Source organism: Haliotis rufescens, unplaced genomic scaffold (assembly GCF_023055435.1).
Source record: "Haliotis rufescens isolate VD_foot unplaced genomic scaffold, xgHalRufe1.0.p SCAF_6, whole genome shotgun sequence".
NCBI lineage: Eukaryota > Metazoa > Mollusca > Gastropoda > Lepetellida > Haliotidae > Haliotis > Haliotis rufescens.
In genome coordinates, this window is record NW_025964334.1 from 31,725,556 (window position 1) to 31,741,656 (window position 16,101).

Here is a 16,101-nt window from a genome sequence, read left to right on the forward strand (position 1 = left end):
TACATCCCCATAATGCAATACCAATAAAATCCTGGAATATGTTCAATAACAAAACATTTTTTACTGAACATTTGTGGGCCCAATACATATACCGATCACAAAAACAGAATGATATCCACTGGTACATACACGTACAAGACATGAGATTGGAAACTTTGTACAATGTGCTATGAGGACTACCAAGACATATAATTTCATTCAGATTCGATGTTTGTATGTATCATTGTATAAAATTGTATATCTTGTAATATTGTTTATCCCTGTGTGAAATTTGTATATATATTTTACATTGTACAAATGTATAAATCCGTGTTTAAAATTGTATAAACTGGGAAATTGTAGATAACTGTGTATGAAATTGTATGTGTCTGTGACAATACATAGATGTATACAAAAACACAGATAACTGAATCATTGTATTTGTCCGTATTTGTTGTAAATTAAAATATTGTTGCGAAAACAATCCCAGAAAAGTGCCATCAATATATTGCTGGCATATTGCTTAAAAGGGGCTTTAAATCATACTCACTCACTGAAAGAGATACATTCTTTAAAATAAGGTAAAACAACTTCAAGTCATTTGAAAAAGAATGAAAGTATCTGAAAATATCAAGCAATGAATGTTCATATCTTTCTCTGTATAGTTGCAACCGAATGCTTCTTAGATGGCTATTAATCTCTTATTTAGTAAAATAGTTCTAATTTAACCTCATTATATTAGAACGCGCAGCCGAATCGTTTCGGGGACAGAGAGGAAATACATTGACGCGTGAAACTGGCGTATTTCTCCATATAGTGTAACAAGGAGCAAAGACAAATAATTACACGCTACTACCAATATTGACCGCAGAAATATAATCTGTTTTCAAAATTAAAATCAGTTATTTGCAACAGCATTCCCTCTTCTTGAAATATAACAAATGTCTTTAAGTTGTAATTTCACAAGCAATCTATGCGCGCTGCTGTGATTATTTTGGGGTCTTCTTTCGACTAAAGTTCATTTCGTCTGCAGTCAGTTTGACAACAGTGATTGTGGTAAGGTGCGGTAATGAAACTGCACTCAGTTAATTCCATTTTTCCATTGATAATATACAGGTCTGCGCTCCATAATACTGGAGACAAGAACCTCAATACAACTCAAACGTGAAACATAGCCGAATACTTTAACACATACTGCGAAGAAGTAACTGTTTATTTTTGGTGTCATATGCACAAGCCGCTATGGTAAAAACATTTGACATAATACGTGACTGTTCAAAACAAAAGCTATTAGGCTTATGAGACACATTAAAATACAAGTGTAACCATTGTGAAAAAATAATAATAATAATTATTATTATAACAATAATAATAATAATAATAATAATAATAATAATAATAATAATAAATCAAACATAGACAACAATAATCATGGTAATCATAATAATAATTGTAATCCTAATAATAATAATCATAAATTAAATATACATATACAATACCAATAAAAATGATAATACACTAATAATAATAATAATAATAATAATAATAATAATAATTCCTCTTGCATAATAAAAATCCATTTATCTAACCTGCCTAAATTTTAAAAATCTCTGTTAATACCAAAAGCTTCTTGTAAAAGGTCAAAACGTAAATCATCATAAAAGTCACATTCGATGAAGAAATGACATTCATCTGCAACATAATTTGGGGGAGCATCGTGTTCTTTAGAGTATATACAATATTTACATATTCTTTGAGACAAAGGTGTGGGAAGCTCGGAGTATCGGCCGGTCTCAATATGCAGTGGTAGATTACCGCATCTAAAAGAGGCTAAACTCCTTCTGTGATCCTTGAACTCAACACGCTTGACATAAAAATCGACATCAGGAAAACACTTCTAAGTTCTTGAAGTTCGTAATTTGTTCCCGTTTGGTTCATTTCTAAATAGTAAATAAGGGGAAGCATTCTTTGACTAAAACAACAATTAGTGAGACGCCTAGCTACCCCTTCATCTGCGTGGTGTCTCACATGTCTTTCATTTATTTTAGTATAAAAACATCAAACGACTGAGGTGGCTTGCTAATAACATCAAAACAGATTATTTATACACAGTTTTAGGATTCCATAGCCACGGATTAACTAACTACTTTCCTTTGAATAAATATATTTCTGAAAAACACCCCTGAGTCAAATAACTTACTGTAACTGAAGGTATATAAGTGTTTTATTCACAATTATCACACACTGATCTGTAAGAACGGTCATATGGCAAGCCGTTTTCACATTTATTACGGAATTACCGATATCTTCAATTGTTTTAAATATATCGATATTCTATTTAAAGATATAAATAATGTTTAAAGATATCATAAAATAATTAATGATATCTTGAAAACATTTCTGATATCCAAAATACAATTACTGATATCATAAAATGTTATCGTGACATCAACAAAATATTTCTTGATATCTCTAAATGTTTTTAAGATATCATTAAACAATTACCATCCTGCTGTACATAATCTTATTAGAAATAAATTCAAGATATTTAAAAAAATTCAGTTCAAGATATCTTGAAATAAGTTATATATATATATCCACAAATGCATTACAGATATCATTAATTCGTTTTAGATATATTTAATTCAAATAGAGATATCTTTAAAACAATTGAAGATATCAGTAATTCCCTAATAAATGTGAAAACGGCTTGCCATACGGCCAACCCTCAGCGTCCCAACGAGGAGAAAGGCAATGGCCTTAGATACAGACTAAATAATACGCGACTGACAAGTGTCCATTGGAGATCTGTATCCTAGATGAATAAAAGCCATTCTACTACACCAGGAAACAATTGATGAATAGATGAATGATTATCTATCGATGTTATGTTGCATGGAATATATATGTATACATAAGAGTTTTCATTAAAACATGACGCGATTGTGAACATCATAGGTAAAATGCATATACAATTATACGAGTCCAATAATGCAGCAGCGGAAACCTTTACATGTGGTCACGTAATTCGGCGAAGGTGAAAGAACGAATAATCTGCTTTCAGATACTCACTCAAAATAAACTTTGCTCTATATCTGCAAATAAACCTCCGAAACATCTCCTCCAAGGTAATGAAAGCAATTACCACTATGGGAGACGTGCACACGTGTGTGTATCAAAGACTGTGTATCCGTGCTGAGCAGTTTGTTGAATGTGCGTCACGTGGCACGGAAAAGTTCGTTCATCCGTCCATAAATTAGGAAAACTGAAACTAATATAATGTTATATTCGAATGGTTTCACTCTTAAAATATATTCATATACACATGTAAGTGAAGATAATACGTTGTCATTGGTGAAAACATAGAAAAATAACAACAAAGCCTCCACAGACACCGTTTCATGGAGATAAAACAGTGGCCCAGTCGTCTAAGGCGCCGCGATTCGCTGTGCAGAGTTGCATCCCTTGGGCACGCCAGAAACCTATGATTGTGGGTTCCAATCCCGGTTCGCCCCGATTATGTTTCTAGGTTTGTCAGTACCATACCCGTGCTCGTGGGTTTCACCGAAGCGGTAAACGTCTAAGACCTGCATCACTTCGGGCTTTCCTCCCACATTAAGCTGACACGCTGTGATATAACTGGAATACTGTTAAAAGCGGCGTTAAACCTCATTCACTCACTCACTCACTCAACATGTAGTGGGGCACCTTGCAATTATTTGTTCATTTCGACGGAGTTATTGCCCTTTATTATTTCGTCATTTTAATTTTCTTGGACAACTTCTAAACTACCACATCGATTTCTTTCATATGTGTACGTAGGTGTATCTACAGACACTGTCCGACGTGCGTTCATTCCCATTACCATTGTGTGACCATTGCAACAGAACTGAGGCCACCATCGAAATTGAGAAATTGTCCGATTTCGTTCAAATTGTGTATATTGGCATGTTATGTGAAACTCAAACATTTAGGTTTTGTTTTTACCGTGGCTATGGAAAGGCGGCTTCTGGCTGCTCCTTTAAGTACTCTACCCTATTTCATATAATCTTAAAAAAACAGAGGATGTGATTATGTCTTTCGATGCAATTGCTGAAAGACGTTTGGATACTCATGTTAATATTATCATACGTCACATGAACAATGAACAACTTCGTCATCAATCATTTGCGACAATGGGTTCACATGACGTAACGTTACTATGCAAACAGTGGAAACAATGAAACACTTGCTTAAAATAAATTATTGAAAATAGTTTCAGTATCCGTGCCCTTATGGGTGATATATTATACAAACATCCATGTATCATACATTTAATGTACTGTTTCTGATGTGTTAATGTAATTAGAATATACAGGCAATACAAAACATGAACGCCAGTAAATAAGTCTATTTTACTTTTAATATTGATTAATTTTAATATAAGTGAAATTATGGATGAAATTGGGATTTGTATCAACGTCGTAGTTTGCCTGAAGAATACCTTCAACAAGGGTCCGGGTATATCACAAGCACGTGTTTGTGAATCACTATCAATTAGTGATGATAACATGTTTTCAAGAAAAGGTGGACGTATCCTGCTCCCACTCCTGACATCCGTCTTAAGTAATGCAAGTTCAGTGTTAACCTGTACAAATGTGAATAGACACTGGTATCGTACATTTTGTCCATGCCCGTTTCCATAGTGATCGTGAGTTGTATTTGGTTTCAATATGTTAATGCCCTTTTCTCAAAGGTATAGGCGTGGCAAAAACTTAAACGCTCTTCAATGATGCACCATAATAATCCATTGATATCCACCTGTCGTAATGCACCATTATTTCTGTATATGTGTTGGCCGAAGAGTCCAGGACAGTCTTTGAAAATGGTCTTATTGTCATACATAATTAACAGAAAACGCGAATGTGTGAGTTGGTTTTAATGTAACCGAAACACATTTTGAAATGTTATGGATGAGCACAGTATTTCTGACGATGTCTAAGTTGTTCGAAATTCTTATTCTTATTGTGAGTGAGTGAGTATGGTTTTACGCCGCTTTTAGCAATATTCCAGCAATATCACGGCTTCACACATTGTACCCATGTCGGGAATCGAACCCGGGTCTTCGGCGTGACGAGCGAACGCTTTAACCACTAGGCTACCCGACCGCCCCTATTCTTATTGTAAATGTAGTTGTCCCATACATATACAGAGTCAAATTAAAAACTTCACATTTTTAAAAGTAATCTCAAAAAAAGATATACAACGGACAAATGCATCACAGAAGGTTATTTTTAAGCATAAATGTCCAAAGAAGGATTTTAATTAACGGTGGTAACCATAATTTGTTCCAAGCACCTACGGTATTCGGTAATAACATCAACAGTTTAAATCATAAGTCCCAAGCACGAGAATCTGATGGCACACAAGTTCAGTAGCATGTATGGCCACCATGTGCGTTGACAACTGGCCACACAACGCCTCCGCATGGACCTTGTGATGCTTGTGAACACATGATTGGGAAGACGACGCCATTGTTGCTGCAAAATAGTGCCAAGATCTTGCAGATTCTGTGGTTGGTTCTGGAGAGTGCGCAGACTTCTGCCAAGAGCATCCCAGACGTGTTCGATGGGATTGAGGTCGGGAGACCATGACGGCCAGTCCATTACGTTGACTCCCGCATTCTGAAGGAAATTCCTTGTCAAAAGTGCTGTGTGGGGTCTGGCATTGTCGTGTTGGAAGACCAAACCGGGTCTATGTGCTGCCATAAAAGGTAGATGTACTGGTGCCAGTACCTGGTGGCGGTAAGCAGCAGCGTTGAGGTTGCCACGGATGACAAGAAACCTATAACGTGCATTGCCACAGAAAGCACCCCACACCATGACACTCCCGCCTCGAAATCTGTCAACTTCCTGTACACAACACTTGGCGTAACGTTCATGACGGCGCCTCCACACCCTCGCCCTACCATCAGCAAATCGAAGATTAAATCGGGATTCATCACTGAAGACGACTTGATTCCAAGTCCTCTGAGTCCATCGTAATTGTCGCTGTGTCCACAATTGACGTTGACGTCTGTGTAATTGAGTCAGAATCGGCCCGCAGTATAGCCGTCGTGCTTGAAGATGAACAGTTCTCAGACGGTTTCGAACAGTTTGCGCACTCAGTCTACCCCTAAACAGTTCATTTCTGGTTGATGTAGCCGTCAAATATCGGTTACGGAGGTGACGTAAGACAATCTGACGATTGTGGTGGTACCCGTTTGCTGTAGACGCGTCTGTAAATCATAAACAGTCCGTCGACTACAACCCATCGTCCTTGCGACTTCAGCTACGGACGTTCCCGTCTGCTACATGCCGATGGCACGTTCACGTTGTGCATTTGAAAGGCATGACAAATGTCCGTAAAGACTTTTGTTTTCTTGTGTTTTTCTAATTTTGTTGATGACTGCTAACAAGTATGGCTGAAAACACGTGCGGTATTATTGGCACGTGACCAATTGCACGTGAAAAAACACTTTTGCCACTATAGTGCTGTGCACGTGATTTTGATGGATTCACCTGCACAAAAACGCGTGTTATCTGAAGACAATACGTGGCCATTACTGTTTAAATACACAATAAGGGCCCACAATGATAACTGGTCAAAATGTTAAACTTTTAAGATTGTGAAGTTTTTAATTTGGTTCAGTATATTTTTTATAATATTCGACATTTTTCATCAAGGAAACGACATGTATTTGCTATTACTTATAAAGGAGTCAAGACCTGACGGGTGTTCAAACTCATATCTCCGTCATATGAAATAACACGGCCCAAATAAAACGAGAGACTAATTCGTTGCTATTAAACGGAGGCTTGACAATCAAAAGTGAACATTCTAAACATTCGTGAGTGCATTTACATTAATTCTGGGGCCTGTTACTTATTGCAGCTGCCACATATTTGACCCATTCTAATGTCCTTTTTATTGTAAACCTCTTTTGCACAGGGCACAAATCAGATGAAGTTGAGCAACGTCGGTCGCGGAGAGTAGTTGGATAAGTGAAGCAGCTTGACTCCTGAGAGTTCCTGAGGCTTGGGCCCTGTCCCGCCCTGATCGAAGCACATGTGGTGTCTTCTTTGGCAAGTGACTTTGTTCGAAATATAGACTTTTCACTCAGCAGTGAATGGGTCCCAGGAAGGATGAGATTTTTAACCCTATAGCGCATCATAGGCAGCTTTGGCTTTATAGTCATCAGGGAGCTGAGAATGATAATCGAGTGCACACTGATCCATTGACCGTGGTAATATAATGTAACGCTTTGATCAGGGTGTTGATTTTGTGCATTACGTATATCCCGATATTATTAAACATAATACTATGTGTTTAAATATCATTTATTGATTATTCATTGATCGGGTGTGGTCATTGACTAATTTCACTATTTAGTTCTGTTCATACCAATGTCTGGGTTAGCCTTTCCGTTTCAATTTGAAAATCATCTTGTAATAAATACAATTATACAAAATAATAACAGATGAATCAATGTATATATTCTTGTACCCTGTGACAAAGCCCACAGTATAATTGGAAGGTCCCTTTATGTCGCGAATATTCAATCAGCTCCAGCCTTGGAAACAACTTTTAAGGTACTATCATGGGATAACTTTTATACTAAGTTATCTTATAATAATTAGATCTACATCAAGTGCTTTTATGAGTTATCATGGTGTAATATTTATACATCATTTCATATAATTATAGTTTAGCAAGTAATAATTATCATTAGGTAAAATGCATATACAAAATATCAGTAGTTTCAGTTAAAGCTTTTTAGATGGTTGCTAGCCTAAGGTAATGTGAGCGCGTCTTCTAGACATACTATTCAATAAGACAAGAGTTACGTCTACATAGTTTAATTGATTAACACATTTTCTTACCTCTCGGTTCTTTATAATTATAAGTAATTTGAGTTATTCCCTTCTTATATCAACTTCACAATTTTCATGTGTACACATGTAACTAATGCGTGTAAAAGCGTGTTTACGAATCAGATGACGTGTTGAGCTGCTGATGGACGTTGGTCGTTCCACTGATATAAACTGTTCAGTTCATGCTAAATCAGCGTTTTGTTGTTTCTTGTGTTTTGAGAACTTCCTTGGCGAATAGAAAACTGAACCAAAGCTGAAAGGTAATATCACAGCAGTGGCTATGAACAGTATTTCACATTGATGTCCAAATCGGGTAAAATAGTTTTAGTGAGAATTACAATAACATTCAGTGGTAACTGGCTTATATACGCCTTTATAATCTGTTGATGGTTTGCGAAAAGGTCCAATACAACGTAAATGAATTGTCGAAAATAATTGAACTGTTGATGATTGAAGTTTTACTCCCAAATTGCATTCACTAATTACGTGTCCAATCAAGGCTCGGTTTGAAAAATATATTCGCGCAGGGCAGATAATCCTTAACTTTACATAATCATAAGAAATATCTCCTAAATACAGACTCCGTTAAATGATTCCAGCTACGCCATTAATGTATTATCATGTGTTTATGAATCACTATTACATGTAAATAGTAATGATAATAGATGTTCGCGAAAAGGTGACTGTATCCTGCCCCACCGGTGGTACCCATCACAAACACATGCAAGTGTTCACCTGAACAAACATGGAAACATGTGATGAACATCAAAACAAGGAATTGCATCAGACATTATTAATTTTTGTTCTCACTATGTCTACCATAAAAAAAGTTTTAAGAGCTTTACTGGGATGAGGATATCGATCGTAGTCTTGTTCAAACAACTTTCGAGCATGATCTACGGTACTATCATGGGATAACATTTATACTAAGTTATCTTATAATAATTAGATCTACATCAAGTGCTTTTATGAGTTATCATGGTGTAATATTTATACATCATTTCATATAATTATAGTTTAGCAAGTAATAATTATCATTAGGTAAAATGCATATACAAAATATCAGTAGTTTCAGTTAAAGCTTTTTAGATGGTTGCTAGCCTAAGGTAATGTTGTTGTTGCATTAGGTGTTTAAGAGGTCGCCTTCTGCCTAGGCAATTTCGGCTGACCTGTCCCTCTTTGGGGCTCCTGTGTGTGAGAAGGGTTCACATATCTATTGTGAGTTCGGTGTTCACATAATTTCTGTTTTTGCATTGATATGATTTCTATTTTCTTATATTGATATGATTTCATTTTTATCCTTGGCTGCTCTGTTTATATACGTTCGAGCAGCTGTCCATCTCTCAGAAATAGAGTTAGTTTGGCCTTCGCTATTGCATCTCTTGGCTTTAGGAGATCTATGACAGATAGCGGATCTAACTGCAATTCTTGTTTTAACCTAGCCCGGGCTGGGGCATGGTCTTGACATTCTAGTAACAGGTGGTCAATGGTTTCAGCCTGATTGCAAGATGAACAAACCTTGTCATAGTGCTTTTTGTGACCAAGTCTGAGGCGTGAGATAGCAGTTTCAATTTTCCTTTCATTTGAGTATGAGTTTGGCTTTTGCTGGACCTTGGGTTCAATTTTGTATAGCCATCTGCCGATCTTACTTGCGTCCCATTGGGTTTGCCATCTTTTTGCTATGGAGGCTTTGATTTTGCTTTTTATCTCTAGTTTACTAAAGGGAATAGGCTGTATATCCGCTTTGTCTAGAGCTAGCTTCGCCAGTGAGTCTGCTTTTTCATTTCCATGAATATCTATGTGAGAGGGGATCCAACACAGCTCCACCTGTTGCCCTTGGTCCGATAGTTTTGTATATTCGTATAGAATATTGTTGACTGTGTTTGGCCTGGAGTTTGAGTTTCTTCCACTGATGGCCTGAAGTGCACTGAGCGAGTCTGATAGGATGACTGCCTTTGCTTCCGGGAGTTCCGGTATGAGTTTGAGTGCATGATGAATTGCCTCCAATTCAGCCGTGAATACTGACTGACCATCGGGCAAGCGAACTGAATGTGCTTGGGGTTTGGAGCTGTGGATATGGATCCCGTAACCAGCACTGTTGTTGATAGGATTCTTGGATCCATCAGTGTATATATGGGCCCAGCTGTCCCAGGTAGTTTGAATTTTAGTGATAGCTACTGATCGTAGTAGGGTTGGGTTTTCTCTTTTAGTGACTTCTGATGTTAAAGCAGTGTCAACTTTGGGAGTTTGTAAAGTCCAGGGAGGGTGTAACCCTTTGTAGTGACTTTCTGGAGGCTGAATGTCATCGCAATTGTGACTTCGAATGAGTTCACGTACTAATATCCCAGATGGCTTTAGTGAGGGATTTTTTTCGAGCTAGGGCCTCATCTCGAGCGTTTTTGTCTTGCCATATCTTTTTAACCAAAGGGTTTGATGTTCGTCCCCAGAACGATAATATTGCCTGCTCTCGTCTTAGTTTCAATGGGAGTTCTCCCGTTTCTACTTGTAGTGCTTCTAGTGATAAGGTAATGTGAGCGCGTCTTCTAGACATACTATTCAATAAGACAAGAGTTACGTCTACATAGTTTAATTGATTTGAAGCTTTTAGATAAATGCTAGCCTAAGGTATCAAGATCCCATCTCCCAGACAAAGGATATTTATTTAAGTATATCTTTCATCACCTACCGGGGTATATTAGAATAACATTACTCTCAATTCAGACTCATTAAGGATTAGCCCCCATACAAGCTCGTCTATAGGGCATTAAGGATTAGCCCCCACACAAGCTCATCTATAGTGACACCCTAATCTCTTTCAATGCATCCAGTAAATATGTCAACAAGATTAGTGCCAGTCCAACAGGATAAACAGGATTTAGTATTCCCCTCTGTCTAGCCATCCATTTAGCTTAGGACACAACCAATCGTGTATCAACCAATCACATTCCTTTTTATTGTTTACAATTTTTGTTAAATACATACTGTAGGCAGGTTTTAAGCATGGGCATGGCCTCAGCCCTGCATAACCAACAATCAAAAAACAACAAAAGAATCCTAATTCTCACTGACTCGCTTAGTGGGCTACAAGCCCTCCAAAACAAAAATACAAAAAAACGACCTAAATTAATAAACCAAATACTTAAAAGCTCCAACGACCTAACAAAAGCAGGCAAACAAATAACCTTCTTGTGGATCCCCGCCCACGTAGGAATTTACGGCAACGAAAGCGCCGATAAAGCAGCTAAATTATCTCTCAAAATACCAGAAATAAGCCTAAACCTACCCATCTCAAAATCAGAAATTAAAAGTGTAAACAAACAAAAAATAACCAAAAAATGGCATAATCAATATCAAAACTCAAATAGCCAAATCCAAAAAGTGCTCAGAAAACCACTAGCCAAACCTAAAATCCTACACCCCTCTAAAAAAATTGACAGATTAATTACAAAACTCCAAACAGGACACACGAACCTAAATAACCACCTAAAACAACTTAAAAGACACACCACAGGCAACTGCCCCCACTGCAAACAACCCGAAACCACAGAACACGCACTCATCCACTGCACCCACTACCAAACACACAGAACCACACTACAAACCAATCTAAATAAGGTTCCTACTCTGGATGAAATACTAAACCCTCAAAATAAACTAGAAAACTTCAAGGCCCTAGGCGTATTCCTAATCAAAACAGGCCTAATTAAGCGCATCTAAAAACTAATTAATCTACCAATCCAAAATCCAATAAACATACAAACACCCACCTCACCCGGCTCCCTTAGTTCCCTCCTCCACCCACCTCGGCATTTATTCCAAATTTTAAAATTTCAAAAATCGATATAAGCAACCCCTAAAAGCCCCCTCTTGGGTTGCACACACCACTTTCACCCTTCTCGGAATACACTAAATGGCCTGGCCAGGCCCGTGTGCGAAATACGCTGCAGTCGGAAAGCGCACGTTAAATCTTCTATATCAGTCAGTCGGTTTTAAGCTATCGCTATCGGACCAGTGTCCCCTAGAAAATGGCACTCCCCAGGGCAGCATTCTCAGCCCAACCCTCTTCAATATAATGATAAATGATCTATTCGAGGGCTTATCCCCTAAACTAAACACTTCAAAATTCGCGGATGATGGAGCCCTATGGATCCGCACTAAAAGCATTAAAATGGCAGAAAACTTAATCCAAAAATCTCTAAATTAAATACAACAATGGGCAGACAAATGGTAAGAAAATGTGTATGTTCCTACATTGTATTCTATATCTAATCGATTAAGCTAACGCTGTTTTATCAAAGGATTGTCGCCTTAAATTATAAACAGTGAATGTTTCTATCAGTATTAACAGTTACTGTGTAGTTTTACTTCACAATGTAATCCATCAATTAGAATGTTCATGTTAATCCGTTACGAAATATATGTTTTATATTGTTGTTGTTTTTTTCAAAAGAAATATTTTGGTCGAATCTAAGGAATTGACGAGAAAATACCTCAGCAAACTGATCATATTAGTATATAGTCTTCGTCATACTACACCCGTGAAGGTCCGGGTTATAGAATCGACCTTCAGTAACCCATACTTATCGGCGACTGACGGGGATCGGTTGGTCAGTCTCGCCGACTCGTGCCATCGGTTCCTAGTTGCACAGATCGCTGCTCATGTTGTTGATCACTGGATTGTCTGGTCCAAGCTCGTTTATTGACAGACAACCGTCCTAGAGCTGGAATAATGCCGAGTGTGGCGTAAAACTAAATTCACTCACTCACTGACACCAATACATCTAAAAAGTAATGTCATCATTTAAATGGTGAGTTTAAACGCGTATTTTACCATTACAAGGACGAGTGCATTCCACACACCCTTCCTGTTATCAATGTGTCACTGTTTACAGTTCGGGCGAACATAACCCTACAGACATGTGTGCGGGCGAGTTCATTCATTAGAAATCTGTCATTTACGATGTGTTTATAAATATGAACTGCTAACCACGCTCATAGTCATGTTGCGTGTCGTGGTTAGAACCGTAATTGATCTATTGAAAGGTGTCATACATTCGTGTTCGGATATAGATACAACATCTACACGCACATACTTTCCTACATCATTCAAATGTATTAAATACCGGATACGTTTAATAGACACCAACGAAAGAAAGGTTTAATGAGGGGAATACCCATATATATCCTCTCTGAAATAATTCCCTTTTAAAATAACAAATGTACAACACATCTTCCCTAACATATCATAAATACGGGACACTGGTCACACAATTTATGAATGGGAAGCTTCAGGCGAGGCTGGTATTTTGACATTAATTGTAAGGCCGGGGTATGTTGACATTGTTATAGGCGGTCGGTCGCTTAGTTCCCCATCGTCTAACTTCTTCAAGCTCAGGAAGACACTTACAACAACCATCCTCAGTCGCAAAAACCAACAGACGACTATCCTAAAGCAGACGAACTTTTTTCTTATTCGCATCTAACCCGTTGAAAACGGGGTAGCAGACGACGAACGGGAAACCGCTAGCAGACGACGAGCACCTGTGTCAACACCTTCACTCCGCTTGTATCAATACCATCCTTTGTCCCCATTGTTACCACATCATTAGGGAGGTTGCAACGGTCTAACGCACATTCAAGTACCCCCCTCCATTGTACACTCGCTCGCGCTTCATCGCTTTCCTTTGAAATTGGGAGGTAAATGCTATTGTTGTCATGAACTACTAAGTTTTCCTCTACTGGCGATGGCATAGTCGATACCACTAACGTTCTCATTTGTTACATTTCCAATGTATTTATCGTCGCATATTCTTCCATTTACCAAATAAAAGTTGGAATTTTTTCACAGATCTAATAACCTATATCCATGGTTGCTTGACCTGCCTTTGTCTTTGCCATACCGAGTTGAAAGCATATTGAACCCTTCTGTAAATTGTGAGTCGTTGCGAAAATCTAGGGCGTCTTCAGGTAAATACATTCCCACTTTAGACGTTAAATCTGCTAACGGCAATATCACACCAATGGTTAAGTAACCAAAAGTATGGGTTGTGTCATCCACATAATAAATGTGCTAATTTAACATGAGCAGAACATTTTTCGTTGTGTTCCACGTGACGATATGTCAGCGCTGAATATATCAAACACCATTACTTAACATTGACCTTGTAGTAATATCTATTGCCTAGAGTCGTTGTTATTGTCACACAACATTTGATTACCGTAAATTATATTTATGACATGTTCCTACCGTCATTGCAGGCTGTGCCAGCATACCCATCTGTACATGTGCATACTTTGCCTGGTGTGGTTCCTGTACATGTGCCATGTTCATTACAATCGCTGTCAGCAGAGCAGGCGTCGGCAGCAGCAGCACATCGGAAACTGCTTACAACAGGTACGAATGAATAAACCCTATCACTATTATCGTGTGTGACATACTAGGCTTTTATACTTCAACAAAATACTAGTATTTTTGCGTGAAATACAAGAGCACGTTGCAATGAATTCTCTGTCGATGAAACGAGCAAGTTGTTTCATTTAATCAGGCCAACAGTTAAACTAACCTGCGAATATGCAAGGACCCTTCATTGTTCACCTTATCTTCAACGTACTTTGAAGCTGAAATAAATCTATCTAGGTAAACATTAGGTTTTATACTATTTTAGTATCTATGGGAGGTATCTGCCATATCACAGGACCTAGCAACAGGCATTGCGTCTCTTACGTTTATGCCAGAAGAACCTCCTTCGTTTCTATCATGTAATGTCATACATTAATGATTGGATAAATATTGTGTAACATGATTGTATGAAGTCTGTATGCAAAGCACATGCATTATCATTGCTGACTGTGACTGGTTGTTTCTGATATAATCAATCGGCGCACAGTGCTTTCCTCTCAGACAGTTAAAGCTGATGGTAGTTAGCCCTTATCCGATGTGATTTCTAAGAACCAGTGTTTGCAAAGAAAGCAGTCCCGCAAATGTGTGTGTGTGTAAAATGTTCATATTCCTTGATGTGTATGTAATAATTTAAAAAGGTCACTAAAAGTAACTATGATGTCAAAATACTGTAAAAAGTGAGCCTTCACATCATGGCTCTTATATTATATGTGATACTGAATACTTTATTATACACTGAAAGGCAAAAGAAACGTCATGTGGATGTATCATATAAATATCATCTTTATTTTCAAATGCTTATATATGTAAGTAAAGACATCTGAGAAAGTTAGTGTTCGACCCACATGAAATTAACAGTCTGGGGAATGTTTTTGCGAATTGTGAATTTGGGGAGGCACCAGAAGACATCACAGCTGGGGGGTTCAAAATCAGTACCTGGTGTGGCCACTACAGCCACACAGCTCCTGTACATGGCGTTGACTAGCCTGTTGATGAAGGCCATTGGGATTTGGGTCCATATCCTCAGAAACGCTACACGCAGTTCTGCTGCAGTTGTCGGCCTATGGCGTACGTCGTTGAGTCGGCGTTGGATCTCATCCCACAAGTGTTCAATGGGATTCAAATCCGGACTGAGGGCAGGCCAAGGCATGATTTGGATGTTGTGCTGCTGGAGGAAGTCCCTGGTGACTCTGGCAGTGTGGGGACGGGCGTTGTCTTGCTGAAAGGTGTGGTTTTGATGACGGGCAAAAAAAGGCACGATATGGGGTCTGAGGACTTGGTCAATGTAGCGGAGAGCTCTGATGCCATTACCCCTGCCTGGACCAATATTCTGAAAGACCACAGGTCCCACTCTCTGGTTCAGTCCGATTCCACCCCAAACCATGATGCTTGGGCCGCCCCACGGGTCTCGTTCCATAACACAAGCATCAGCATAACGTTCGCCCCTCCTTCGCCAGACCCTGACTCTGCCATCCACCGTTGAAACACAGTAGCGACTTTCAACACTGAAGATGATTCTTCTCCATTGCTGCTGACGCCAATTTTGATACTGCCTGGCCCATTGCAGTCGGGCCTGTCGGTGACGATCTCTCGGGATGGGCAGGACGGTGGCACGAGATGTTGTTGGCAGTTAGGCGACGTCGGACTGTACGATCACTGATGACACGCTGGTGGTTGCCAATGGTTTGCCGAGCTGTTTCAGTGGCCATTCGGAATCGGTTCTGCAGATGTTGGCGTATCATGAACCGATCTTGTCTGGGAGTAGTGACTCTAGGACGACCACTACGCGGTCGGTCGTCGGTGGTGTTGGTGGTGTTGTGGCGATGTTGC

At 38.7% G+C, this 16,101-nt stretch overlaps 1 protein-coding gene across 1 annotated transcript in view; it reads right to left on the bottom strand.

The window, feature by feature from the left end:
* LOC124119156 (glycoprotein-N-acetylgalactosamine 3-beta-galactosyltransferase 1-like) overlaps positions 1–15,274 on the bottom strand; it is a 69,370-nt gene extending 54,096 nt beyond the window's left edge. Inside the window, exon 1 of the mRNA XM_048386495.1 lies at positions 15,117–15,274. Coding sequence (XP_048242452.1) covers positions 15,117–15,274 — 158 coding nt within the window. The remainder of the gene's footprint in view (positions 1–15,116) is intronic.
* Between the last annotated feature and the right edge of the window lie 827 nt (positions 15,275–16,101).